This window comes from Balaenoptera ricei, chromosome 7 (genome assembly GCF_028023285.1).
Source record: "Balaenoptera ricei isolate mBalRic1 chromosome 7, mBalRic1.hap2, whole genome shotgun sequence".
Taxonomy (NCBI): Eukaryota; Metazoa; Chordata; class Mammalia; order Artiodactyla; family Balaenopteridae; genus Balaenoptera; species Balaenoptera ricei.
Genome location: NC_082645.1, coordinates 14,913,918 through 14,940,335, shown reverse-complemented (window position 1 = coordinate 14,940,335; position 26,418 = coordinate 14,913,918). Strand labels below are relative to the sequence as shown.

Here is a 26,418-nt window from a genome sequence, read left to right as displayed (position 1 = left end):
TAACTCTGCCCAAATGAGACTGGAACAAAGGGGTCGTCAGTACCCATCTTGGATGGTGCAACTCAAGGTAATTTTTCTTCTTTGTACTTCTGGGCATTTTGCAATACAATGAAATTGTTATAGCAGAAGATTATAATTGATTTGACACAAATAATCCTGAGAATTTCCTTCATGGGGAAACAGTAACTGGCAGGGAGGTGTCTTAGTAAGCGTTCTTGGGTTATTCCATGTGGTTGCAGGTTCTCTCTTCTTGTGCCCTTGTCGGGGGGTGGCTTTGGCCTGTGTACCTGTTCTAAGCATCAGGCTTCCCAGGGGCTCATGAACCCAGTTTAGTGAACGCTCAGTTTAGCAGCTGCCAAACGAAGGCCACCCGGGACGGGACGGCTGCACCTCTGCTGGCCCCTCTGAATTCAGAGGGCAGCTGTCGCTCCATTTGTTCTGCAGCCCTGGCTCCCGGCGGCAGGGAATAGACTTTCAATGGCCCGCCCAGCAGGCGCCTCCCCAGGGAGGCGGGCCCTTCCTTCCTCGGCTTCCTCCATCTTCTCCGGATCCCAGAAGCGCCTCCTGCCCCACCACCAGCTGCAGCCCAGCCTTCTGTCCAGGGAGAGACGGGGCTGAAATGCCTGGGGACCCCGCGGTGACCGGACACTCCCAGGGGCTGCCCGGGCCTTCTCCACGTGGCCACGCCAGGAGGGCCAGGCGGCTGCTCTTCCCCAGAGAAGTGGCTGGCGGTGCCCAGGGCAGGAGGCGGCAGGAGGAGGCGGAGTGGCGACTCAGCCCTCTGAGGTAGAGACGCTGCGTGGTGCCCAGCGAGTGGCGCCTTTTGCTCTTGAGATGTGCGTGGGGCCCTGTTCCTGGTTCTCCCTGCCATTCCCTTTATGCCTTCTAAGCGGTCTCGCTAAGGTCGCTGATGGGGAAAGGGACCATGGGGGGAATGCCCAGCTGACCTTGGCCGGATGCTGGGCCTCCTGCTGGGCAGGCCAAGGATGGACAGGCTGCGGGTGGCCGTGGGCACAGCCGATCTTTATTCCGGACACGGGATGGAGATGCTCCAATGGGGAGGTTGGCGATTGGTCGTCCTCGTGGGAAAGGGAAAGGGAAACGGACCTCGGCGCATGGAAGAAAGGTGCTTTTAGAAGCAGGGAGAGGCTGGGGACCCTGCAGGTGAACAACTCTGTGGTCACCGTGCACAGGTGGTTTCTTGTTGGGTGACGGAGGCCATGATGTTTGAGGTGCAAAAACGTGGCGTTGCTGAATGCCTGCTGCGGGGGCTGTTCTCTGGCCACTCTTGTTCCAAACTCGGGAGTTGAGTCAAGTCTGCCCCAGAGCCAAGGTAAGACTGAGATGCGTTTTCCTCTTCAAAGTTCAAGGCAGGCCATCTTTGGAGAGGAAGCCAGGCCACGAGTGGCGAAGCTCCTTGGCTTAGCAGCACCCCTGAGTGAACCAGACTCTGAAGAAGCGTCCTGGGTCCTCCTTACCCTGAAGAAGGTCTCTGGGTCTCTTTGTTTGTTCTACAAGTGTTACAAGAATTAGTGGGTTACGATTCCACCAGCTTATTTCAGTGCGCGCTGTGTGGTCCGAGAAGAAGTAAGGACATTTTGTGCTGGTCAGACGGTGTGTTCTGAGGGCATGCTCACATTTTAAAATAGAAAAATGTATTTGTCAAAACGACAAATGTTCTGGTGTCTGTGGGTGTGCTGCCCGCTATTCACTTCTCAGCCTGGGCGGGGGAGAGGCTCCGGCTGGAACAGTCCAGGTGCTTCCCTGGCCCTCCCCAGGGATTCTCGCAGGCCACTTCTGGAACAAACTTTAGACTCGAAGGAGCTGGCTGGTTTGAGTAATGTATTCCTGCCCTACGAGGACCAGTGCTTGATCACCCCCAACACCCTGAGAGGGAAATGCCCAGACCAGACGCAGGGGGAGAGACCCCTGGGGCCCTCACATCACATGGGCTGCTGTTAACCAGGCGTGACACCCGTCCTGTCTGCTGGGAAGGCCCCTCTGCTCCTGCCCTGGCAGGAGAGACCCTGCGACCACCCTGAGACCTCCTTCTCCGTCCCATTGCCACATGGGGGAAGGGCCCTGGCTCTAGAGAGAAGGCCACTCGAGGCACCTGGAGACCCCCAGTTCCCACTGTCCTCATCCTACTGATTAGGCCATGGTGGCTGAGGGAGGCCCAACCCCTCCTTTGGCCCCCATGACCCCCAGCCCCCCACCATGGGACCCCTGGGCACAGGGCTAGCTCAGGTGCGGTGCTGGGCTGGAGTGGGGAGTGAGAGGGTGGATGGGCGGGGCAGCCAGGGAAACGCCCTGGGAACGGGGTGCTTACAGATGCCCCGAGGCCCAGAGGGTGTGGAGCCTGCGCCCGGGGGGACCCCACACCTCCGGGTCCCTTCTAGGACAGCTGCCATGTCGCTCCCCTGCTTGCTTTGTGGCCCAGCCTTGGCCTGTGACGTCTCAAAGCCTCATCTGTCCTGCTCTGAATCATCACATTAAGTGGGTGATTCAAGCCTCACTTCTGAGTGTCATCAGGGGCTCCCTCCCTGTCAAACCCCAGTCTCCTAACTGCACCCTTTCCTCCTCCCTCCCTCCGACGTCTCTGCCCCCCTAGAGCAGGATTTCTCCAAGCAGTTATAATATTCCCTGTCACCTCCATTCTCCCCCTAGGGCGCTGCATGCCCCACCGCAGGGAGCACCGTCTGCATGACCACAGTGAGGAGTGCTCCTAGGAGTGGGGCATTGCAGGGTCCCCCCGCACCCGTCCAGCTGGACTCAGGTCCCCGCACACGCATGGCCTGCTCTTGCCACCAAATCCAGGTCCCTCCCTGTCCTGCAACCGGAGCAGCTTGCGCATGGGAGCAGTCATGCCCTCCGGGCTTCTGTGACACCTCACCCCTCTCCTCCTCACTCCCTGGTCCCCTGACCTCTCACCCTTGGAGGGCTCCTGGCTCAGCACAGACACCGTCAGTGACCTCATGAGCCCCAGGGTTGAAACTCCACCTGCACCAAACCTTCCACATCTTTGCAGAGATGGGACCTCTCTGAGCTCCAGGTTCACAGTGCCCACTCCCCCGCCACCTTCCCTGGGGTGTGCAACCGTGTGTTTATGGTTTCCTTTGCTGTGCAAAAGCTTTTAAGTTTCATTAGGTCCCATTTGTTTATTTTTGTTTTTATTTCTATTTCTCTAGGAGGTGGGTCAAAAAGGATCTTGCTGTGATTTACATCATAGAGTGTTCTGCCTATGTTTTCCTCTAAGAGTTTGATAGTGTCTGGCCTTACATTTAGGTCTTTAATCCATTTTGAGTTTATTTTTGTGTATGGTGTCAGCGAGTGTTCTAATTTCATTCTTTTACATGTAGCTGTCCAGTTTTCCCAGCACCACTTATTGAAGAGGCTGTCTTTTCTCCATTGTATATTCTTGTCTCCTTTATCAAAGATAAGGTGACCATCTGTGCGTGGGTTTATCTCTGGGCTTTCTATCCTGTTCCATTGCTCTATATTTCTGTTTTTGTGCCAGTGCCATACTGTCTTCATTACTGTAGCTTTGTAGTATAGTCTGAAGTCCAGGAGCCTGATTCCTCCAGCTCCATTTTTCTTTCTCAAGATTAAATGCACAAATCTTAACTGTAGATTCCATGATTTTTGACAAATGCATACACTTGTGTGACCCAAGCCCCTATTAAGATATAGAACATTATCATCACCCCCAAAAGTTTCTTCATGCCCCTTTCCAGCCAATCCTTGCCCCCCACGCACACCCTGAGGCAGCCACCATCCTGAATTTTTTCCACCACCGGCCAGTTTCTCTGCTGTAGAGCTTGATATAAATGGAGCAGGCGCTCTTTTGCATAAGGCTTCTTTCACTCAGAGTCATGTCTGGAGATTCATCCACGTTGGTGTCAGTGTTGTGTCTGTCCTTTCTTAGACTCTGCCCCTGTGCTCTGGCCCCACCCTCTCCCTTATTGCCCATGCCCCGCCCTCCCGCTCTCCAGACCACCTTCTTTCTGACCTCAGGGCCCCTGAACTTGCTGTTTTTTCCGCCAACTCTTTTCCTCATTCAAGCGTCACCTCCACTCGCCCCTCCACTCTAAAGCAGCTCCGTACACTGCCTTTTCTTTGCAGCATTTGTCCCTGTCTAAAAGCATGTTTACTTGTTTACAGCCTGTCCCCCGCCCCAGCTAAACTCAGTGAGAGCTTGGCCCAGGTCCTCTTGTTCACAGCTGTACCCCCGGTGCTCATACACCATGAATAGTCTTGAATGAAGGGGTGATGAGTGAGTGAACATCTGAATAACCACTGCCAGGAGACTGCACGCTCTTTCTTGCAAATCTGACCTGTAGCTGCACCGTAGGAGGCTGGCCCATGACTCCTGGAGGCTCCACATCTCCAGTGGGGCTGAACGATGCCACAGTCGCCACCCAGCTCTTGCTGAGTTTGCCCCCGGCACAGGGAAGAGGCACTCTGGATGATGGGTGAGCAGCAGAGGGCTCTGGTTTGGCCACAGGCAGATAGTCTCCTGCTCAGCAACAGTACAAAGGGAGGCTGGAAGGCTGGAGGGCAGGCATGGGATCCCCTACAGGTAGGGAGCAGGTCCCTTTGGTGTTTTGCCGTCTACTTTTCATCCCCTTTGGTTCCCACAGGACCCCAGTACTCGCTTAAGCATCCAGTCCATTTCTGGTGCACGGCCCCCAGCACACGTGCTTCTCTGTGTTCACAATTATGGAAAGCATTTCTCTCTCAACAGGCAGACGACCCAAGAAATCATCCACATTTTACACTTAATCAACCAGCAAATTACAGTTAATCAGAATCTGCTAAGACATGTTCGCAAAAAGAACAACTGCAAACCACACTAGCTTCAAGATATCAGCTACTTAGGAATAGGTGCCTTTTCCAAGCTTATTCTGCAGATATAAGGCTGCACGGTAGTATCAATTCATCTTTCTGAATTCCCTGTTTATTCATAGGTTGCTACTTTGCATGGCCATTTCTAGAGAGTCTTTGTCTGTTGCCAAGAAGTAATGCGCGATGTTCAGTCGGGTTAATAGACCAGGCTGCTCAGTTCTGCCTGCCCCCCCCCCCCCGCCCCCCGACGGTGTCATGTGGGCCGTCTCCAATTATGAGCTGCACTCCACTGCCCCGCTAGAAATATCTGCCTTCGGGTAGAGTGAGGCTTTTGTTTTGTTTGTTTGTTTAACACTTTTCTCAGAATAGATTCCCTAAATGGTTTTATGTCACCAGGTCACTTTAGTGGCTCTCCTCTAGCTTACCAAGAGCGAGCGCTTCATCACGGGAAGGAGGAGTAGTACCTGGCCCTCCTCCCCAACTTCGGCGTTCGGTTTGTCTTCACAGAGGACCTTCTGCTGGCTTAGGGGGCTGCTCACAGACTTGGATGAAGTGGTAATTTCCTGGGGAGGGCACGAGGTAACCTCCTGGCCTGGCATCCAAGTATGCAGAGCCAGGCTCCTGACTCCGAGGGGCGCCCCTCGACCTTGACCTCCCTGGAGGCGGGGCTGCGTGCACTGGGAGTCCCCAGCGCCCCGGGAGGGAGTCGGTGCCCAGAAACATCCGTCTGCGGAATTAAAGCGCGAAGGTGACCCCCTTTCCTGCCCGGGGCCGCAGCGGGGACTCCGGGCTGGGGGGCCAGCGGGGAGGGAGGTGGTCTCAGCACCGCCGCTCTCTCCCCCGTCCTCCCACCCCCTGCGTGTGTTCGCGTTCCGGGGCGGCCCGGGACAGCGGAGGGGGAGCGCCGGGTGGGGCGCCCCGGCGGGGCGAGGGGGCTCGTTCGCGTTTGTTATAACTTCCCTCCCTTTTAAAGGAAAGCTATGCCCGGAATCCGGGAGGTGGCGGGCGAAGCCGGCGGGGAGGACGTGACCCGCGCCCGCCGCAGGCCGAGCTCGCGTGTCCCCCGAGACAAGGCGGCGCGGGTGGCGCGGCGCCCCCTCCCCGCGCTCCAGCGTTGGGCTCCCAGCGCCTCGCCCGCCCCCGCCCACACCCCGTGGGCGGGGCGCCTCCCCCCCCCCGGCTCTCCGGCCGCGGCCCCCACCTCCCGCTCGGCGGGCTGGGCTGGGCTGGGCTGGGCTGGGCTGGGCTGGGCGGGGCTGGGCTGCGCGGCGGGCGGAGCGGCTCCCGGCCTTTTTTGGGCGTCTCCTCGCTCCGCGCGGACCTGCGGGCGGGCGCTCGGCGGGCGGCGGCGGCGGCGGCGGCTCTGGGGGTCCCGAGGCGGCCCCGGTTCGGCGCGCTCGGCCACCATGACGGGAAGGTAACTGCCCCCGGGCGGAGGGCGCCGCTGGCCAGGGAGGGGGGCTGCGCGACAGGACCCCCGCCCGCCCGGAGCCCTTCCCGCACGCCGGCCTCGCGCGGCCCCTCCACCTCGGCCGCTCCCGGGCGGCAGCGCCGGTCAGGTCAGCGGCCCCTGCCCGGCGCGTCCCGCCCTCCCGCCGGCCCCGGGCAGCGGCAGGTGAAGGGCCTGACCCGCACGACGGGGCCATTAGCCCCGCCCCCTCCGGAGGACCAGGGCTCGGGGCTCAGAGGGGCCGGGGACTTGCTCAAGGTCACAGCCAACTAAAGGGCAAGGCGTCAAAACCCAGGCTGTCGGCTTCTTCCAGCTTCCCTGTGTGATCTGTGAGGCCTCACCTCTGGAGCCTCTGTTCCCTCTTCTGTAAGCCAGGAATGGTAAAAATGGTAAAAGGTCTGACTGGGGGCCTGGCCAGAACTGCCCCCAAACATAGGCTGCACGGGGATGGGCTGGGGGCAGGAAACTCCCCCAGGCCTGGCCCAGGTTCTGCTCTCATACCCCTTGTGGCCATTTCACAGATGGGGTGACTGAGGCCACAGAGCCCGAGTGACTCACCAGGCCAGTCACATGTCCACCAGTTTCTGGCCGGTGTTGGCCTCTGCGGCCCTTTCTGGAACGTGGCTGGGTACAAGTGCATGACTCACGGCTGGGTGGGAGGGGCTGGCCTCTGAGGTCCGGGCGCCCCCTTCCAGCCAATCCCTGGGAGGAGGATGCTCTTCTTCACCACCCCTTGACTTGGGCGGAAGGGTGGAGGGGACCCCGTGGCTTTGCTGGGGAAAGGGGCTTGGAGAGGCAGTGCCCAGGAATGGGGAGCGGCCACTCGGGACAGGGTGGTGGACCCAAACCTAGGTGATGTGCAGGGCGGTCACCCAGCCTGCAGGGGCACATTGATCGCTATTAAGGCTGTGGCCCCGAGTCTTAGGGCAGCCCCAGGAACCAGCACGGGTCCTGTCACCTGGGGAGTCCTGTGCTTCATATGCGATTTGCTGCCCACTTCGCAGACCTCCTGTCCCGACCCAAGTCTGTGGACAAAGCCAGCCCCCAGTGCTCACCCCTCCTGGTGCGCTCGTGTCCTCCGGTCCCTCGCAGGGCGCCCCTGCCGGCTGCCTCGCTCCGCACCCTCAGAGCTTCCGAGGGAAAGAAGGGGGAGAGAACAGGGACAGAATCAGGAGCAGCGACAGATGGATGGGTGGTGGGGTGGGGGTGGGACGCGCGGCAGGTGGTTCTCCAGGCGCAGAAGAGATCGTAGGGCAGAGCCGCAGGGTGCCAGCTTCTGTAGCAGCTTCTGCCCAGATGCCCTGGGTGGGCGTTGAGGCAGAAACCCAGACGCACCTCTGTTCCCTCAGCAGGAGTCCTCTCAACCCTGAGTCCCGGGGGTCTTCCAGGAAGAGGGGGGCCGTCGGGTCAGCCAGACGCAGCCCGGCAGGAGAAGCTGGGAAGGCAGGCGGTGGAGGGGGGGCGGAGCAGAGGCCAGCCTGCCCCAGCTGCTGCCTGGCTCCAGCGGGCTCCCTGAGCCTGAGAGATGCGGGTCGTCAAGTGACACGGACCAGAGTAGCCTTGGAAAACACCGAGTCGGGTTTTTCCTTGTGAAAGTACAGCTGCTCATCTTAGAGAGTTAGGAAAAACCCAGAAACAAAAAAGGTAACAGAAACATTAGAAGAAAGAAAGAAAACACCGGCAGTTCCACTCCTCAGAAATGCCCTCAGGAACATTTTGGTGGCTTTCTTCTTTTCTTGTGGTGTATTCATTCTCCTGCTCATTTGTTTTTCACAAGCTGTGAGGGGTCTCCACCCTCCTTTGAAGTTTGCCTACCACATGCGGCGTCCGTCATGCCAGGGCTGGCTAGCCTCCCCTCCCCACACAGGCATAGGGGCCAGGCTGGCAGAGCAATGGACATTCTACCCAATCTTTGGGGTGGGCGAGGTTTTTCCTGTCCCAGAAGCTGTGAAGTTTCATTTTCATGCCACCATGGCCTCCGCACGTCCACTGCCCCCACGAGATGCCAGGGCAGTTCTCACACCTGGATGCTGGTTCTTCCCACATCATCCCTTGCTGCCCAGACCAGGCTGACCTTTGGAAATGACCCTGTCCTTGTACACCTCATGCACCTTCTGGGGCTCTCCCTGCCAACGGCGTAAAGTCCCAGCCCTCCATGGGACTGGAGCAGATGAGACCAGAGGGAGGGCAGTGGGGAACCACTGAAGTGACCTGGAGTGATGTGCATGACCAGGCACTTTGGAAATACTCCTCTGGGGCTGCTGAGGAAGAGGTGGGAAAGGAGACTGGCCAGGAGGCAAGCAACGAGAGAGCCTCTCCTTGGGAGCCACGGGACTCGAGAAGACTAGACAGACTCAGGGGACCTGGGGGGTGGAGTCTGGACCCCGGGCGGATCCAGGAAGAGGATGCCCAGTTTGTGGTGGCAGGTGTGGGAGTGGACACAGAGCTAGTTTGGGCCATGAAGCATTCGAAGAGCTGTGGTGAGTCTAGGGGGAAACCCTGAGACTGGACATGAGCGCCTGCAGCCAGGAGAGGGCTGAGCTAGGACGGAAGACTGAATGAGGCCTGGAACGTGGGCGTGGTTGCTTAGGGAGCAGCTGTGCTGTGGGAAGAGGCTCAGCCCCAGCTGCAGCCCTGGGGACTCTGGACCTTGAAAACACCGCATCTTTGTCCCAGCTGAAGGGGCCTTTGGCATCACCGGTTTTCAAGCCCGGGTGGGTTACGTCCCCTCCCCAGGGACCTGGCCTGGCAGCAGCTCTCTTCCAGAGGGAGCCTGGGACCTGGTGCTCGCAGCAGTGTGACTCAGTGGCTTGGCCTACCCACCAGGTCCCACCCACCACATGACCGGCATCCGCAGAGGCTGCCAGATCCCAGCCGGGTCCCACGCTCGGTACGGTGCAGAGTGGGGCTGCTAGAGCTCTGTCCTCACACCTACCAGCCTCCCCCGACCCCGATGGTGCTCCCAGCTGTTCCCCACCCTCCTCAGGAATATGGCCAGTGACCTCTCAGCAGAGCAACCTGCCGGGGTGCGGCTAGGGTGGCAGCCAGAGCCCTCAGGACAGCACATGGGGCTGTGATGGAGTCAAGGGTTTAAGCAAAGTGGGAAGCGGGTGACACGGGATGTGCCACGGGATGTGCAGCGGAGGCCTGAGCCCCAGGCTGGGCCCCGCCCATGGCCCCTCACCCCCTCCCTTTTCCTCTGCTTCTAGTGTAGACTCCCCTCTCCGGCTGGCCTGACCTGTAGCGTGTGCCCAGTTCCGTACTATAACAACACCTCTACCTGGGCTCACTTCAGGCTACCCATGTGATGTGAACCCGTTCACGAAATTCCTGAAAACTGAGCAGTGTGCAGTGTGAGCTGGCACAGGATGACCCGGGCACACGGCTGGGGAGAGGGACCAGGCGCTCCCTGCGCAGCGGCTGGCCCGCCTCTGCAGCGACACAGCTGCTCCCTGCTCCCACCTACCACGCGCAGATTCTCACTTAAACCTTCCTGGGGGCTTCATTTCTAGGTGGGGAGCGGGGCAGAGGGAGGTACCTGAACTGTCCTCCTTGTGCTGTTTATTCAGATCTTCTGAATTTCTGATGATGTCTATTTACTCGAATTTCCTGTGAGGCAAGAAGGTTGGAATACACCGTTCATCATCTCAGGCATGCCAAAGGATCTGGGCGAGTCGTCTTCAGCCCCCCAGTGAGGTTGGCTCTGGCGGAGAGGCTGTTTGTGGTGGTGTCGCTGGCTCCCCTGGGGGTGGCACTAACCACTTAGCCAGAGAGGCAGTGCCATCTCATGCCTTGCTGGCGGCTGCCCTGGCCCTTGTCTCTGCCCTAGTAAGTGACATAGTTGCATTCATCACTACGTGTGTGCTGCTTAAACATTTGAGATAGGAATCCCATGCCATGAAATTCACTGTTTCAGAGTGTACAGGTCAGTGGCTTTTAGTACATTCACCAGGTTATGCAACCATCACTACTAATTCTAGAACATTTTCATCACTCCCAAAAGAAACCCATTTGCAGCCAATTTCCCCCCTCCCCCAGCCCTTGGCAATTCCTAGTCTGCTTTCCGTCTCTACAGATTTGCCTGTTCTGGACGTTTCATATAGATGGAACCATACATTATGTCACCTTTTTTTTTTTTTTTTTTTTTGCCTGGCTTCTTTCATTTAGCATCATGTTTTCAAGGTTCATTTATGTTGTCATATGAATCAGTACTTTGTTCCTTTTTTTAGCCAAATATTCCCTTATATGGATATACCACATTTTGTCTATATGTTCATCTGTGGTGGACATTTGAATTGTTTCCACTTTTGGCTCTTATGAATAATGCTGCTGTGAACATCCCTATATATATTTTCTACTTTCTGGAGCATATACCTAGGAGTGGAATTGCTGAGTCACATAGTAACTCTATGTTAAACTTTTTGAGGAATTGCCAAGCTGTTTTCCAAGTAACAGCACAATTTTTACATTCCCACCAGGAATGTGTGAGGGTTCCAGTTCTCCACGTCCTAATTAGTACATCATTATCTGCATTAGTAGGTGTAAAGTGGTATCACATTATAGTTTTGACTTTTATTTCCCTAGTGACTTGTGATGTTGGACACCTTTTCAGGTGCTTATTGGCCACGTGTATATCTTCTTTGGAGAAACGTCTACTCAAATTCTGTACCCATTTAAAAATTGGATTCTTTTTATTGTTGGGTTGTAAGAGTTCTTTTTGTATTCTGGATATTAGACACTCGTCAGATATATGATTTGCAAATACTTTCTGCTGAGGATTGTCTTTTAACTTTCCTGATGGTGTCCTTCAATGCACAAAAGTTTTAAATTTTGATGATGTCTTATTTACCTATTTATTTTTGATTGCTTGAGTTTTTGGTTTCATATCTAGGAAACTGTTACTTAATCCATGGAGATTTATACCTATGTTTTTTTCTAGGAGTTCTTTAGTGTTAACTCTAGTATTTCAGTTTTCAATCCATTATGAGCCAGTTTTTATTTATTTTTTATTTTTATTTTTTATGAGTCAGTTTGTATATATGACCTGAAGTAGAGGTTTAAAATCATTCTTTTTCATGTGGTTATTAAGTGGTTCTAGCATCATTTGTTGACAAGACTATTCTTTCCTCAATGAATTATCTTGGCAGGCTTGTCAAAAATCAATTGACCCTGGATGTATGGGATTATTTCTGAATTCTCAATCTGATTCCACTGATGTACGTGTTTATCCTTATGCCAGTACCATACTGTTTTGATTACTGTAACTCTGTAGTAAGTTGTGAAATTGGGAAATGTGAGTCCTCTGACTTTGTTCTTTTTCAAGTTGTTTTGAACAACTATTCTGAGTCCCTTGCATTTATTTCCATATGAATTTTAGGATTAGCTTGCCCATTTCTGTAAAAAAGGCAGTTGGAATTTTGATACGGATTGTGTTGAATCCATAGGTCATTTGGGGGGAAAGGTATTGCCATCTTAACAATGTTAGGTTTTCTAATCCATGAACATGGGATGTCTTTCCATTTATTTAGGTCTTCTTTTATTTCTTTCAACAACGTTGCATAGTTATCAGTGTATAAGGCTTACACTTCTTTGGTTAAATTTATTTCTAAGTATTTTTTTCTTATTTATTTATTTATTTTTGGTTGCATTGGGCCTTCGTTGCTGTGCACAGGCTTTCTCTAGTTGCGGCAAGCAGGGGCTACTCTTTGTTGCGGTGCGTGGGCTTCTCATTGTGGTGGCTTCTCTTGTTGCAGAGCACGGGCTCTAGGCGCATGGGCTTCAGTAGTTGTGGTTCGTGGGCTCTAGAGCACAGGCTCAGTAGCTGTGGTGCATGGGCTTAGTTGCTCCACGCATGTGGGATCTTCCTGGCCCAAGGCTTGAACCTGTGTCCCCTGCATTGGCAGGCAGATTCTTAACCACTGCGCCACCAGGGAAGCCCAATACTTTTTCTTTTTGATGCTATTAAAAATGGAATTGTTTTATTAATTTTATATTCAGATGGCTCATTGCTAGTGATTTTTTGTATATTGTTCTTACATCCTGCAACCTTGCTGAATTAATTTAGTAGCTGTAATAGGTTTGTGTGTGTGTGTTTGTCAGGGGGGAGTTCTTTAGGGTTTTCTATATATAAGAAAATGTGATGCACAATTAGAGATAGTTTTACTCCTTCTTTCCAATCTGGATGCCTTTCATTTCCTTTTCCTGCCTAGTTGTCTTTGCTAGAACCTCCAGTGCAATGTTGAAAAGAAATGAGGAGGCTGGATATCTTGTCTTGTTCTTGACCTTAGAGGGAAACCTTTCAGTCTTACAATTAAGTATGATGTTAGCTGTGGTTTTTTTGCAGTTTGAAGAAATTCCCTTCTATTCCTAGATCCTTGAGTTTTTTTTGTTTTGTTTTGTTTTAATCATGAAAGGTGTTGGATTTTGTTAAGTGTGTTTTCTGCATTCACTGAGATGATCATGTGGTGTTTTCCCTTTATTCTATTGATATGATGTATCAGTTTTTTAATGTTAAAACAACCTTATCTTCCTGAGATAAATCCCATTTGGTAATGTTGTATAATACTTTTTATAGGCTTCTAGATTCAGTTTTGTTGAGGACATCTGTATTCATAAGGGATATCGATCTGTAGTTTTCTTGTGATGTCATTGTCTGGTGTTGGTATTAGGGCAATACTGGCCTCACTGAGTTAAGGTGTTCCCTCTTGGTTGATTTTTGGGAAGCTTTTTGTGAAGGACTGGTGTTAATTCTACTTAAACATTTGATAAAATTCGCTAATAAAACCATCTGGTCCTGGGGTCCTCTTCGTGGGAAGTTTTTTTTTTTCTTTTTCTTTTTTTTAAAATTACTAACCTATTCCCTGTACTTGTTACTGGTCTATTTGGATTTTCTGTTTCTTCTTGAGTCAGTTTGGGTAATTTATATCTTTCTAGGAATTTGTCCATTTCAACTAGGTTATTTAATTTGTTGGCATATGATTGTTCATAGTATTTCCTTACAATCCTTTAAATTTCTCTAAGTTCAGTCCCTTGTTTCATTCTGATTTTTAGTCATTTGAATGTTCTCTTTTTTTCTTGGTCAGACTAGATAAAGATTTGTTAAGTTTTGTTGATCTTATCAATGAACCAACTTTTGGTTTCATAGATTTTCTCTATTTTTTTCTAGTTTCTGTCTGATTTATTTCTGCTCTAATCTTTATTATTTCCTCCTTTTGCTTACTTTGAGTTTAGTTTACTAATCTGTTTCTAGTTCCTTAAAGTGGGAGGTTAGCTTATTGATTTGAGATTTTTTTACTGTAGATATTTACAGTTATAAATTGAGCACCACTTGAGCTTCATCCAATAAATTTTGGTCTGTTGTGTTTTCATTTCATTCATTCCAAAGTATTTCCTAAATTCCCTTGTGTTTTCTTCTTTGATTCATTGGTTCTTTAGGAGTGTGTCATTTAATTTCCACATACTTGTGAATTCACTAACTTTCCTTTTATGATTGATTTTAATTTTATTCTGCTGTGGTCTGAGAATATGCTTCCTATGATCTCAATCATTTTAAATTTATTGAGGCTTGTTTTATGTCCTAATATATGGTCTGTCCTGGAGAATGTTCCATGTGTACTTAAGAAGAATGTATATTCTGCTATTGTTGGGTGGAGTGTTCTATAGATGTCTTTTAGGCCTAGTTGGCTTATAGTGTTGTTTATGTCTTCTATATCCTTGCTTAGCTTCTATATAATGGTCTATCCATTATTGACAGTGGAGTATTGAAGTCTCTAGCTATTATTTTTAAATTATCTATTTTTCCTCTCAGTTCTGTCAGTTTTTGCTTCAGGTATTTTGGGACTTTGTTGTTAGGTGCCTATGTTTATACTTGTTATTTCTTCTTTATGGATTAACTCTTTTATCATCATAAAATGTCCTTCTTTGCTCTTGTAACAATTTTTGCCTTAAAGTCTATTTTGTCTGATAGTATAGCCACTCCAGTTCTCTTTTGTTTGCTGTTTGAATGGTCTATCTTTTCCATTCTTTTATTTTCAGCTTTTTGTGTTTTTGAATCTAAAGTGAATCTCTTGTAGAAAGCATATAATTGGATCACATTTAAAAATATCCATTTAAAAAAATTCAAAAAACTTTTAATTGGAAAGTTTAATCCATTTATATGTAATGTAATTACTGATAACTGGGGTTTACATCTGCCACTTTCCTATTTTTTCCTATTTGTCTTATGTCTTTTTTGTTTCTTAATTCCTACACCATTGCCTTCTTTTGTGTTAAATTATTTCATTACGCAGTCATCTTTAAACCAGATTGGAAAAAAAGGTTTACAAACAAAAAATACATTTATACTGTCTTTTATATTTATCTTATGGTTACCTTTACTGCTCTTAATTTCTGTTTTGTTTTTAAATAATCTAACAGTTTCTTCTCTTTTTTTTCCTATTTATTTAGTTATTTTTTCCTGTGTTGGGACTTCGTTGCTCCGTGCGGGCTTTCTCTAGTTGCGGTGAGCAGGGGCTACTCTTTGTTGCAGTGCTCAGGCTTCTCATTGCAGTGGCTTCTCTTGTTGCGGAGCATGGGCTCTAGGCATGCGGGCTTCAGTAGTTGTGGCCCACGGGCTCAGTAGTTGTGGCTCACAGGCTCTAGAGCACCGGCTCAGTTGTTGTGGAGGACAGGCTTAGTTGCTCTGAGGCATGTGGGATCTTCCCGGACGAGGGATTGAATTTGTGTCCCTGCCATGCTGGCAGGCGGATGCCTAACTGCCACTGCACCACCAGGGAAGTCCCTGCTCTTAATTTCTTCATGTGGATTCGAATTATTGTCTAGTGTCCTTTCATTTCATCCTGAAGGACTCTCTTTAGTATTTCTTTTCAACTCTAGGATTTGTTTTTGGTCCCATTTTATAATTTCTCTCTCTTTATTGATATTCTCCATTTGGTGAGACATTTTCATACTTTTCTTTAGTTTTTTAGACCTGGCTTCCTTTAGTTCTTTGAACGTATTTATATTAGCTGATTTGAGGTCTGTCTAGTAAGTCTAACATCTGGGCTTCCTCAGGGACAGTTTCTGTTGATTGCTCTTTTTTTTTATGTGTCTAGGTCATTTTTTTTGTTGTTTCTTTGTGTGTATCATAATTTTTGCTGAGAACAGGACTTTTCAAATAAAATAATGTGGCAGCTCTGGAAACCAGATTCTCCCTACTCCCCAGGGTTTGTTGTTGCTGCTTATTGTTTGTTTAGTGATTTTTCTGAACCGATTCTATAAAGTCTGTATCTCTGTCATTTGTGGCCACTGAAGTCTCTGCCTGGTTAGTTTAGTAGTCAGCTAATGATTGGACAGAGATTTTCTTGAATGTCTGAAACCAGTAAGTCTCCCAGCCTTTACTGAAGGCTCTGAGTGTGTGTTGGGGCACAGTTTCAACATCCAACCAGGCATTTTACAACTCCGCCTTAGTCTTCACTTCCTGATTGTACAGAGCCCAAAAGGTCCGTCAGAAGTGAGAGCTTAGGACCTTCTAAGGACTTTCCTGAGCATGCACATAGCCCTGGGCATTCACATGGCCTTCTAGATTCCCAGGAATATGTCGGTTCTTTTCGAAGCCCCTAAGGACACCTCATTGCTTGGTTTTTCCTTTTAAGCTTTTGATTAGTCAATTGCCCAACTGTTACCCTTTGCCTGTGACAATGGCAGCTATGATAGTAATACATAGGTAGTTGTGATAGTAATACATTTGAAAAACTCACCCCAGGAGAGGCTTTGAGCACTGGGTAAGTGTGAGTGAGGTCACATAAAAACCAGCCTTTCAAGCGGGATCTTCCAGGGAAGACCAGGTCATTCTCCTTTGGGAATGAAGCTCTGAAAGAGTTTCAGCCCTGTTCTGCTCCCTCATTACTGGGAATGCAGCCAGTTACTTTTCTAGGCAGCTATGAAGTTAGGAAGTGGGGATTAAGGACTAGGATAAATTAGAACACCATAAAGGTGTTCTTACCAAGATTCAGCTTTTATAACCCCCTCCCAGTTGGTTATATTTTTAATTTATCTATTGTTATTGAGGTTTAATTGACATACAACATTATGTTAGTTTTTTTTTTTTTTTTTTTTAGTTTTTTATTTATTTATGGCTGTGTTGGGTCTTCGTTTCTGTGCGAGGGCTTTCTCCAGTTGTGGCAAGCGGGGGCCACTCTTCATCGCGGTGCACGGGGCTCTCACTATCGCGGCCTCACTTATTGTGGAGCACAGGCTCCAGACGCGCAGGCTCAGTAACTGTGGCTCACGGGCCCAGTTGCTCCGCGGCATGTGGGATCCTCCCAGACCAGGGCTCGAACCCGTGACCCCTGCATTGGCAGGCAGATTCTCAACCACTGCGCCACCAGGGAAGCCCCTATGTTAGTTTTAGCTGTACAACATAATGATCTGATATTTGTATATATTGTGAAATGATCACCACAATAAATCTAGTTAACATCTAGTTAACTAGACACCATAGTTATAAAAAATTTTTTTTCCTTGTGATGAGGACTTTTAAGATTTATTCTCTTAGCAACTTTCAAATATGAAATACAGTATTATTAACTATAGTCATCATGCTGTACATTACATCCCCATGACTTATTTGTCTTATAAAAGGAAGTTTGTATCCTTTGACCCCCTTCACCCATTTCACCCATCCCCCACCCCACCCCACCTCTGGCAACCATCAATCTGTTCTCTGTATCTGACCTAGGCTTTTTGTTTTGTTTTGTTTTTAAAATTCCAAGTATAAATGTGACCACACAGTATTTTTCTTTCTCTGTCTGACTTATTTCACTTAGCATAATATCCTCAAGTTTCATCCGTATTTTCTCAAATGGCAAGATTTCATTCTTTTTTTATGGCTGAATAGTATTCCCTTGCATTTATATATACCACATCTTCTTTATCCATTCATCTATTGATGGACACTTAGGTTGTTTCCATATTTTGGCTATTGTAAATAATGCTGCAATGAACATAGAGTGTGTATATCTTTTCAAATTAGTGTTTTTGTTTTCTTCAGATAAATACCCAGAAGTGGAATTGCTGGATCATATGGTAGTTCTATTTTTAATTTTTTGAGGAACCTCTATACTGTTTTTCATAGTGGCTGCATCAATTTACATTCCCACCAACAGTGCAAGAGGGTTCCTTTTTCTCCACATCCTCACGTACACTTGTTATTTCTTGTCTTTTCGATAATAGCCTTTCTGACAGGTGTGATATCTCCTTGAGGTTTTGACTTGCATTTCCCTGATGATTAGTGATGTTGAGCATATTTTCATGTACCTGTTGGTCATCTGTATGTCTTCTCAGCAGTTTTTCTTGCTCTCTGGGTTACTGTAAGTCTTTGGTTAATTTACAGAGTTCTGAAAAAGGTGATGCTGACATTCTTTGCTAGTTTTTTCATTGCTTTTATGGAAAGACAAACTTTCAGAGGTCCTTATTCTGCCATTTTTGCTGACATCATTCTTACTGTGTTTTTGCAACTGTGTTCTCTGGAGCCAGAATGCTGGCCGGGGATCCCAGTGTGACTGGTACCTCCACCCCCACTGGTAAGAGGGGCCTAGGCCCTAGGCCATCGACTTGAAGCTGCTCTAAGAAAACTCTCTACACTAGCTTTCTTAAGCATTCATCTCTCTACATCAGCAGGTGGGAGGTGGTCCTTCTGCTTGTTGGCTCCAGGCTCAGCTTCTCTCTGCCCTTTAGCCCCTGGGGCCACCTTTAAGAAAATATTTGTTGAATTGATCAGTGCTTGGTACCTTTGGAATTGAGCTGCTTTGACAAACTATACTGCACCCAATGCTTGTAGTCATCTGGCTGTGTTTGGGGGTTGACCCCCGGGGTGGTTAATGAGTACTTACTTCCTCGTGTTTGGATTTACTGGATGACGTGTGTTCCTCGGTGTCTGGGACTGGCATCTGAGTCTCGATGGATCCCCGCAGTTTCCTCCTGCCCCAGTGGTGGAGGACCAGCACCCTGGAATGATGATGGAAGGCAGAGGAAGATACTGCTCATGCTTCCTGACCTCACTAGAAAGGTTTTCCAGGGAAATGGAATCTATGTTATAGATTTCTGTGAGTGCTCTGGATCCTTATTTAATGCCGATCGTGGTGCCCGCCCGGCCAGCAGTGGCCACAGTTCAGATGCCGGCCGTGGGTGTTTGCACTGAGACCACAGTAACCCCGCCAGTCCCTTTAGGTAAAAATGCGTGGAAACGGTACCTTCCTGGTGGTCTTCCATCAGATCCTGCAGCTTCTGCTTTCCGTGGTGAGCTGGGGGGCTGCCTGCCCTCTAGCTTTTGACAGTGTGGACCTCTTTTGGGGTGGGTGGTTATTTGCTGGCCAGATCCAGGCACCGGGCTGCCCTGGTCTGGGTCTCCTAGGTGGCTGCAGGTTCTCAGGGAAGGGAACAAGGCACACGTGGGCATGTGTAGGAATCCCTCATCAGCTTCGTGACTGTTTGCCGGATTCCTAAGCCGGCTCAGTGCCATACTGCCCTCCTCAGATGACTGTACCATCGTCAGCATGTCCAGGGGGCTCAGGGTTTCCTCGGAGGCTCCTGGCAACCCGGGATCTCCAGGCATCCTGCCCTGCCACTGTGGACTGGACCTCTCACCTCAGTGCTCTTTGGGATCTTCCCAGCGTGTCCCCTCCCCAGCCTGGACCCAACCCTGCCAGCCTCAGCTTTCACTGTGCTGCCCCCGCGGCGGGAACAATATCCTTTCTATTCGGAGTTGACTCTGCTGCCCTTTGGAGATCGCAGTGCGTAACGTGAGCTCCTGTGCAGAGGGGTGGGGGCCGAGGCGCCCCCTGCGCGCCGGGCGTCCGGCCGCCCAGCCCGGCCGTTGGTGGCTGCCCGCCGCCGCACCTGCCCTCCGAGGCTGGGGTCCGACGGCCGGTCGGAGCAGGCGGCCCGCGACGCGCCGGCAGGAGGAGGCCCGCGCCATGGCCGCCCGGCTGGGCGCGCTCGCCGCGTCGGGGCTGTACCGGCGGCGCCAGCACCGGCAGAGCTCGCCGCCCGCCGCGCCCGGGTAGGTGGCCGGGGGCAGGGCGGGGGCGCGGGGGACAATGGCCGGAAAGCTGCCGCCGCGGGCCTTTCCTCGGACGCCCGCCTGGCCCTTCCGACGGCGGCGGCGGCCCGGCTGCCCCGGGCGTGGGGACAGCGCCTGGCGGGGCGGCCATGGGGGGCAGGGCGCAGCTTAATCCAGCCGGGTTTGCCGTCCTGGGATCAGCGCTCTTGGGCAGGGCGCCTAGGATGGGGCGCTCAGATAAGCTGCCCGAGGTAACCGCCACGACTGCTTTCAGACTCGGACCGCTTTCTGGCCGCTTTCTAGATGAGCACCCTGGGTGGTCAGGGAACCCGCTGGCCATCACCCATCCAAAAAATGGCTAAGCTGTGACTTAAAGCCAGTTTGCCCTGACTCTAAAGCCTGAACTGCTTTATCCCGGGGAGAACTGCCAGTGTAGACAAATGAGGAGCGCTTCCTTTGGGACTGGCAGGGGGAACCTGTGGGTACGGGATGGACCTCAGGGCATCTCCGAGGATGAGTTAGCCTTGGTGGGGAGGGCCTGAGGGGGCACTTAGATGGTGGAGCCCCCGGAGTGAGGGTGGGGCTGGGGGAGGGGCTCCTGGACATGTTGAAGTTGCAGGGAGTGAGAGCGGTGAGGGCTGTGGGCTTGGGGTCTTTGGCATCAGAATAGCAGGTGGGACCCCCGGAGGCGTGGGGGAGGAGCTGTGGGAAGGAGGTGGGGTTTGGGAGGGGGTGGGGATTCAGGGAGGAGACAGAGCAGCAGTCACAGAGGTGGGCGGCCTGGCGGGTCTGGGAGGGGAGGAGAGCGAACCCAGAGGCTGATGCTCCGCGGTGAAAGTGCTGCCCACTGTGTGCTCACGGTGCGCGCGTGGCCAGGGCAGCATTCCGGGGCGGGGCTGAGGGTTGAGCCCTCAAAGGTGTCTGGGAGACCGTCAGGTGGGGAGCGGCGAGCAGAGGCTGCAGAGGGCCACCCGCGGGATACCTGCTGTAGCCGGGCTTGCACCTGCATCCGTGTCTCAGGCCCCTCCCTCACCAGGGGCCACACCAGGATGGGCACTGGACAAGCCCACTGCTCCGGTGGGGAATCCGGAGCGCGGGAGGCCAAGTGACTTACCTGGGTGAACGGGAACCCTCACCCGTTGGCCTCTGGATGACCCTGGACATCTGTGGAGTGAGCCGGGAGTGGGCGACCAGGGCCCTGATGGGCCAGAGGCCAAGCTGGAGGCTGGTTTCACTGTATGAATGCAGCACAAGAACTCGGCCCAGATGAAAGGAGGGCAGGGCTGATGGTGAAGATCAGGCCTCAGGAAAGTCCCGTGCACACACGCATGCACACACGTTCATATGCCAACCTCAGCTCGATGTTTCTTCGAGCTTCTGGCTTGTGACTGACTGCTGTGCGGGATCACCTGGCCTCAGCGACACGGACTCACCCTCGAGTGTGCAAAGGCCCCTGTGGCCAGCCCCTGCCTATTCCCGGGCCCTCACGCTGGCTTTCTAGGCTCTGGTGGGTGGGAGACTGGAGTGGGGGATGGTCTGGGGTTGTTGAAAAAGCAGTCTTGAATGTTCATGCCTGTGTGATGCCACCAGGAGCTGAGGGGACGAGAGAGCACGGGTCCAATCCCGTGTGACCTCAGCAGGTTTCTGACCCTCTCTGCACATCAGTTTCCTTATCTGGAACCAGCACCCTCCCCTCACAAGGACCTGGCTCAGAGAGGACTCCCTCCAGCCCACCCCAGCCTAGAGCTCAGTGACGTCTTGCAACAAATAGGCTTGCGTTGGCTGTCAAGATTGAGAGCCTTTGGGGTGCCGCGGAGGGTTGCAGAAGGGTACAGGGTAGGTGGGGGTGACCACCTCCCTCCTACCCCACTGGCTGCCCCAGCCTGTCTCAGGGAGCGGGCACTTCTGTGACGGCATCCCCATGGCCCCGCTCGGCAGCACAGGTATGCCCCCCCCCCCGCCCCCCAGCTCTGGGGTTTGGCCTCTAGGTGGTGGCCGTGCCCTCGGCAGTGTTTGTGTGCTGTCCAGCCGGGGCGGGGCAGCGGTGTCTCCCTGCGGGTAACTGGGCAGACTGTGCTTCCAGCTCTTGGGCGGAATGTGTGAAGGAGGACGTGGCATGCGTGTCTCCCTCCTTTGTCCTCGCAGGGAGCGCTGCTGGGCCGGTGCGGGGGGTCCCTGAGCTGCCGGCAACAACCGCTCTGTATCCAGCGCTTGGCCTGCCCGGCCCTGTGCTCCGCGCACTGTACGTGAGCTGCAGGCAGCGGGTGCGTCGCTTCAGCTCTGCGGGGCGGATCCTGCTCCTCTGGCGACCTCTTTGCTGATGGGGAAACGAGGCCCCGAGGAGCTGGCACCTCCCAGGGGCACGGCTGGGGGCTAGGGCTGTCAGCGTTTAACCTCGCGGGGCGGAGCCCGGAGCGGCCTCCTCCTGCAGGGGACAGCTGGCGTTTTCTCTGGCGGGACTGTGGTCCGGCTGTCCGGCACGTGGGCACGTCTGCCCATCCCTCCGCCTTTGGCCAGTGGGCTGGGGTGTTCTCTGTGGTCCGGAGCAGGGGCCGTGGGGATGCAGCCACAGAAGTGACGCCGGGGGTGCACCTGCCCGAGACCTGGGCTGGGGCAGCCGGTGGGGCAGGGGGGAGGTGGTCACCCCCGCACCCCACCTGTCTGTGCCGGGGCTTATTGCGAGGTGTGTAGGGGACAGACGGCAGAATCCTTGACCTGAGACTCCCAGGGACCCAGCCAGGGAACTAGACCCAGACCAGTGAAGGGCCAGCTGCTCTTCTGGGGGCTGGCTGCTGTGGTGACAGCGTGGACATGCAGTCCCTGAATGTCTGCCGTGCGGGGAGGCCGGGGTTCTGGAGAGGCAAACCGAAGATGGGCCTGCTGTGCACTCGCTTGGTTAGGGTCCAGAGGTCTGGAACAATCTGGAAGCCTGGGGCTGCACTTGAATTCTTGTTTTGGCTTCATTTTCTGGGTCCTTTCAGTGGGGAATTCCAGGCTCAGAGTCACAGGATTTCCTGTTGATTTCTGACTACTCCAAGACCTGCCAAGGTCTTGTTCATGGCCAGGCACTGGAACTTCCTCCCAGCCACCTTGGGTATGTGTGTTTGGGGAGAACAAGGCCTCTAGGTTCACAGTGTTCTTGGGACAGGAAACCATGCCTGTGCTGACGGAGTCCAGCCCAGCCCATGGCGACTGGTCAGTCCCTGCCCTGTCTGTTCCACCTTGTGGCGATCAGCAGGGAGCTGGAGAGGAGGGTGGTGGCCACTGTGCACAGAGCCTCCCTGTCACCTTGGGCTCTGCCCACCCCTCCTGCCACTGTCCTGCCTCCTTGCCCCTTTGGCTTAAATATGGATGCAGGAGACGGCTTTGGTCCCCCAAGTACACCTGAGAGCAGGCAGAGGCATGCAGCGGTCCACTTGCCTGGCAAGGCTTGCCGAGGGGCCTACCGGCCCTGCCCTTGCCACGAGGGCTCGTCCAGCAGAGCAGAGAGGAAGTCCTGCCCGGGTGCCCCAGGCCGGCTTCCAGTCTGTCCACGTGGCAGCGACCCTCCGCTAGACCCACTGTCCACACCTAGACCCCTGAGGGCGGAGCCCTCTCCCACCTCCTCCCGGTGCTGTGGCCGTGAGGGAGGGGTGGGCTTCAGCATCCCGGGAGGCGGAACAGGCTGAAAAGATGTTCTCAGGAGACGTGCCGTGTGCCACCGCACGCGTCTACGCGATGTGGCCAACGGGTTACATCTCTCCTCCCTGAGCCTGACCTTCCTTCTGTGCCCACCCAGTTGACACGAGACAAAATCTGTTTGCCGCCCTTGTAGCCAGAGGCACAGGCATCAGGGTGCCGGGCGTTTGTAGAGACTGTCGGGGCTGACAGCCAGGCTCCCGCCTGAGCCTTGGGGCCCCAGCCTGGAGCCGGCACACGTCTGTCTGTGTGGCCATTTCCCCTGTAGTTCAGTTCGGATTCCACACCACCCGGCAGGATGCCTGCCGCTTCCCCGGGGACGGCAGCTGCCCACCGTGGATGAGGGGATTCGCTCCGCACTCTGCGCCCATCCCCAGTGTTCACAATCTCACCTTCTCCACGGTAGGGTGGTTATATGTTTTGGGGGTGCAGGTGATTTGAAACTAACTCATGGTGCAGGGAAAAGAGCCATGGAAGTCGGACCAATCTGTGTTCAAATCTGGACGCTGTCATCTGCTCTGTGAGTTTGGGCAAGTTACTTAACCTCTCTGAGCCTTAGGAAAGCAGGGTGGCCTCGGGGATTAAATAAGTGTGTAAAAACCGAGCCGCTCCCCTGTGTCTGGGTGACAGTCTCTACCGGAGACATTCTGGTTCCCTGAGAGGGTGACAGGAGGCACAGGAGGAAGCCGGGGTGTCCCTGACACCTCGAGAGATGGCCCAGCACCATGACCGAGCAGCCTGGGGGCCCGGTCAGTGACACTGACAAGCACAGCACCGTCCTCTGCGGGCTTACAGTGGGCCGGGCACCCTGCTGAAAGCTTGTGCGTCCGTCATCTAACAGCCTGTAACCCGTGGCCACGGCCGTGATTAGGGTCCTTCCACGGCTGGGTGTCTGGGCCTGGAGAGCGAGGGCCAGCCCCGGCCGCCCCGTGAGTGAGAGCACCGGACTTGAGCCGTGACTGCTCTGGCCGGCGTGAGCCCGGCGACGGCCTGGCCTGTGCCTGACCCCTTGTGTGGGGCACCGGGGGCTGCAGGGTGTGGGGGAAGGTCGGGGCCCCAGAGTTCTGATGTCGGCTTTGCCTCCACCCACTGTGGCCCTGGTGGTGGGCGGGTCACTCTCTCCAGGCCTCCGCTTGTCCAGCTGGGAGATGGAGGTGCTGCGCTGGCCTCGCACGGTTGTCATCTGGGAAGGCCACCGTGGCCTGGCCTGCGCTGGCACCTAACGTGTCCGAGGCACACGGTAGCTGCAGGGATGGGTGACAGCCAAGCGGGGTGACCCAAGCCGGTGCCGGGCAGCGTGGCCCTGACTGTGTGACTCAGTCCCTGCGGTGCCAAGGCCGACCCGGGCTGAGGACAGCGCTGTCTTCACCCCAGAAAGTGTGTCCATCGAGTGCGGCCCTCAGGCCCTGACCCGCCCTTTCCTTCTTCCCGCCCAGTAACATGTCCAATGCCTTGGCCAATGCCGTGTGCCAGCGCTGCCAGGCCCGCTTCGCCCCCGCCGAGCGGATTGTCAACAGCAACGGAGAGCTGTACCACGAGCACTGCTTCGTGTGCGCCCAATGCTTCCGGCCCTTCCCCGAGGGGCTCTTCTACGAGGTGAGGATGCTCCCGGGGCCCTCGCCGCCGCCTTCTCGGAGCCTGAGCCCCGGACCCAGCTCAGGGTCGGCCCTCGGGCAGCCTGTGGGCCGTGCCCGGCCGTGGTCCTCTTGTGAAGGATGAGGCAGACATGCCAGCCCTTGAGCCGAGTGGTGCTCCCTGAGAACCTTGCTGGCCACGCCTCGGGGCCCCATCCCTTACCTGTGAGACGTGAAGTGTTCTCCTGGTGGCCGTGGGTGCTGGAGGAGAGTCACCGTTCATCCTGTCACCTCTGGGCAGATGCTGGGGGTCCCTGGGGTGCAAACGCCCTGCCTTGGTGGCACTTACCCTCCCTGGGGTCAGGCAGTAAACGTAACCCACGTGTATCAGATGGTGCTAAGTGCTCTGGCTGTAAGGCATCTCGGGGGCGGGGGGTGATCAGGGAAGGTAATGTCTGAGCAGACCTGAAGGAGGTGAGGGAGCAGCGTGTACCTGCAGGAAGAGCTCTCAGCAGAGGACACAGCACGTGCAAAAAGGCCCTGAGGTTGGAGCATGCAGGTATTTGAGGAGCAGTGGGGGCCGGTGTGATGGAAGCAGAGCAAAGGAGAGGGAACAGCAGAAGATGAGAGTGGGGAGGCAGATTTGCTTGGCCCCGTGGGCCTTCGTGGGGCCTTAGGCTTTCATTCTGGGAGGCGCAGGAGCCACTGCAGGGTCTGGAGGGGAGGAGTCACATCGTCTGTCTGACCTTAGAGAAGGACCCCTGGTTGCTATGCTGAGGAGAGACTGTGTGCGGGCGGGGACAGAAGCCAGGAGAAAAGGTGGGACCAGAAGCCGATTATTTCCGTAATCCAGATGGAAGTGAAGGGGCCTACACTGGGCTGCACTGGGTCACAGGAGCAGATTGTTAAATTTTCAGCAGTCTTGCAAGCCGGTTGTTAAACACAGCCATTATTAAAAGTTAAATGATACAAACATACAATGAGATAAAACTGTATTAAAAACAAAGGTAACATTCGTTTTGCTGTACAGTAGAAACACAACATGGTAAAGCAGCTATACTCCAATAAAAATTAATTTAAAAAAACAACAAAGGTAACAGAAACTCAAAACTCACCACTTCCTCATTACTCTATTACATTTCACGATCAGCTATGCCTTTGAGGTTATGATTTGTTATTATGCCTGTGTGCTGGAAACACTGTACCATGGTGGCTACTGACGTCTCTTCTCAGCTCCATGCGGAGGTCTGTTGGTAGCTTGAAATTGACCACGGGTGGGAATATTTACACCATAGAAATCGGCAAACGCTACAAGGCAGCCTCAGAACCAGTTGTGAAATGTTTACCAGCACACCAGGGCAGTGCTCGGAGGCTGGATAGATTTCCAAGCTGATGGGACGGGCTGGTAGATGGCTGTGGGGTGTGTGATCTGCCTGGCAGAGTAGAGGTTGCTGTTGCCTGTGGTGCCTCCTGGGAAATGCTGGCCGATGATGGAGGCGGGGCTGGCGGGGGGGGGGGGTGATGTGGGCAGGGCGCTGTGGATGTGCCTACGACAGTTTAAATTCCTGTCACCTCTGCAGGTCACTGGCTAGGGCTCTAGCCAGGTGCAGCTTAATAAGACACTCATTTTAGAGAACAGGGGAAAACCAAATACAATTATCAAGGGAGAAGAAAGCAGAGGCTTTCTTGGGGCCAGTGTGAGGGCCCTCCTTGCCCAGACAGATGCGGACAGCGGCTGCAGGACTCCCTTGCCCCGCTTCCTGTGTCCCTCCTTCTGTGTCCCTTCCCTGGGTATTTTGTGGCCCCTGGGGGAATGGACTTCTCACACAGGA

The 26,418-nt window shown here is 53.3% G+C and overlaps 1 protein-coding gene across 3 annotated transcripts in view; it reads left to right on the top strand.

The window, feature by feature from the left end:
* Positions 1 to 616: 616 nt before the first annotated feature.
* Positions 617 to 26,418, top strand: part of LIMS2 (LIM zinc finger domain containing 2) — a 41,301-nt gene continuing 15,499 nt past the window's right edge. Inside the window, exons 1-2 of one of the 3 annotated variants that reach the window (XM_059927698.1) lie at positions 617 to 786; positions 24,449 to 24,608. In XM_059927698.1, coding sequence (XP_059783681.1) covers positions 620 to 786; positions 24,449 to 24,608 — 327 coding nt within the window. In that variant the 5' untranslated portion in view covers positions 617 to 619. Of the gene's footprint in view, positions 787 to 6,154; positions 6,263 to 19,248; positions 19,335 to 24,448; positions 24,609 to 26,418 lie in introns of those variants that run through there. The other 2 variants (XM_059927701.1, XM_059927699.1) reach the window with 2 other exon arrangements.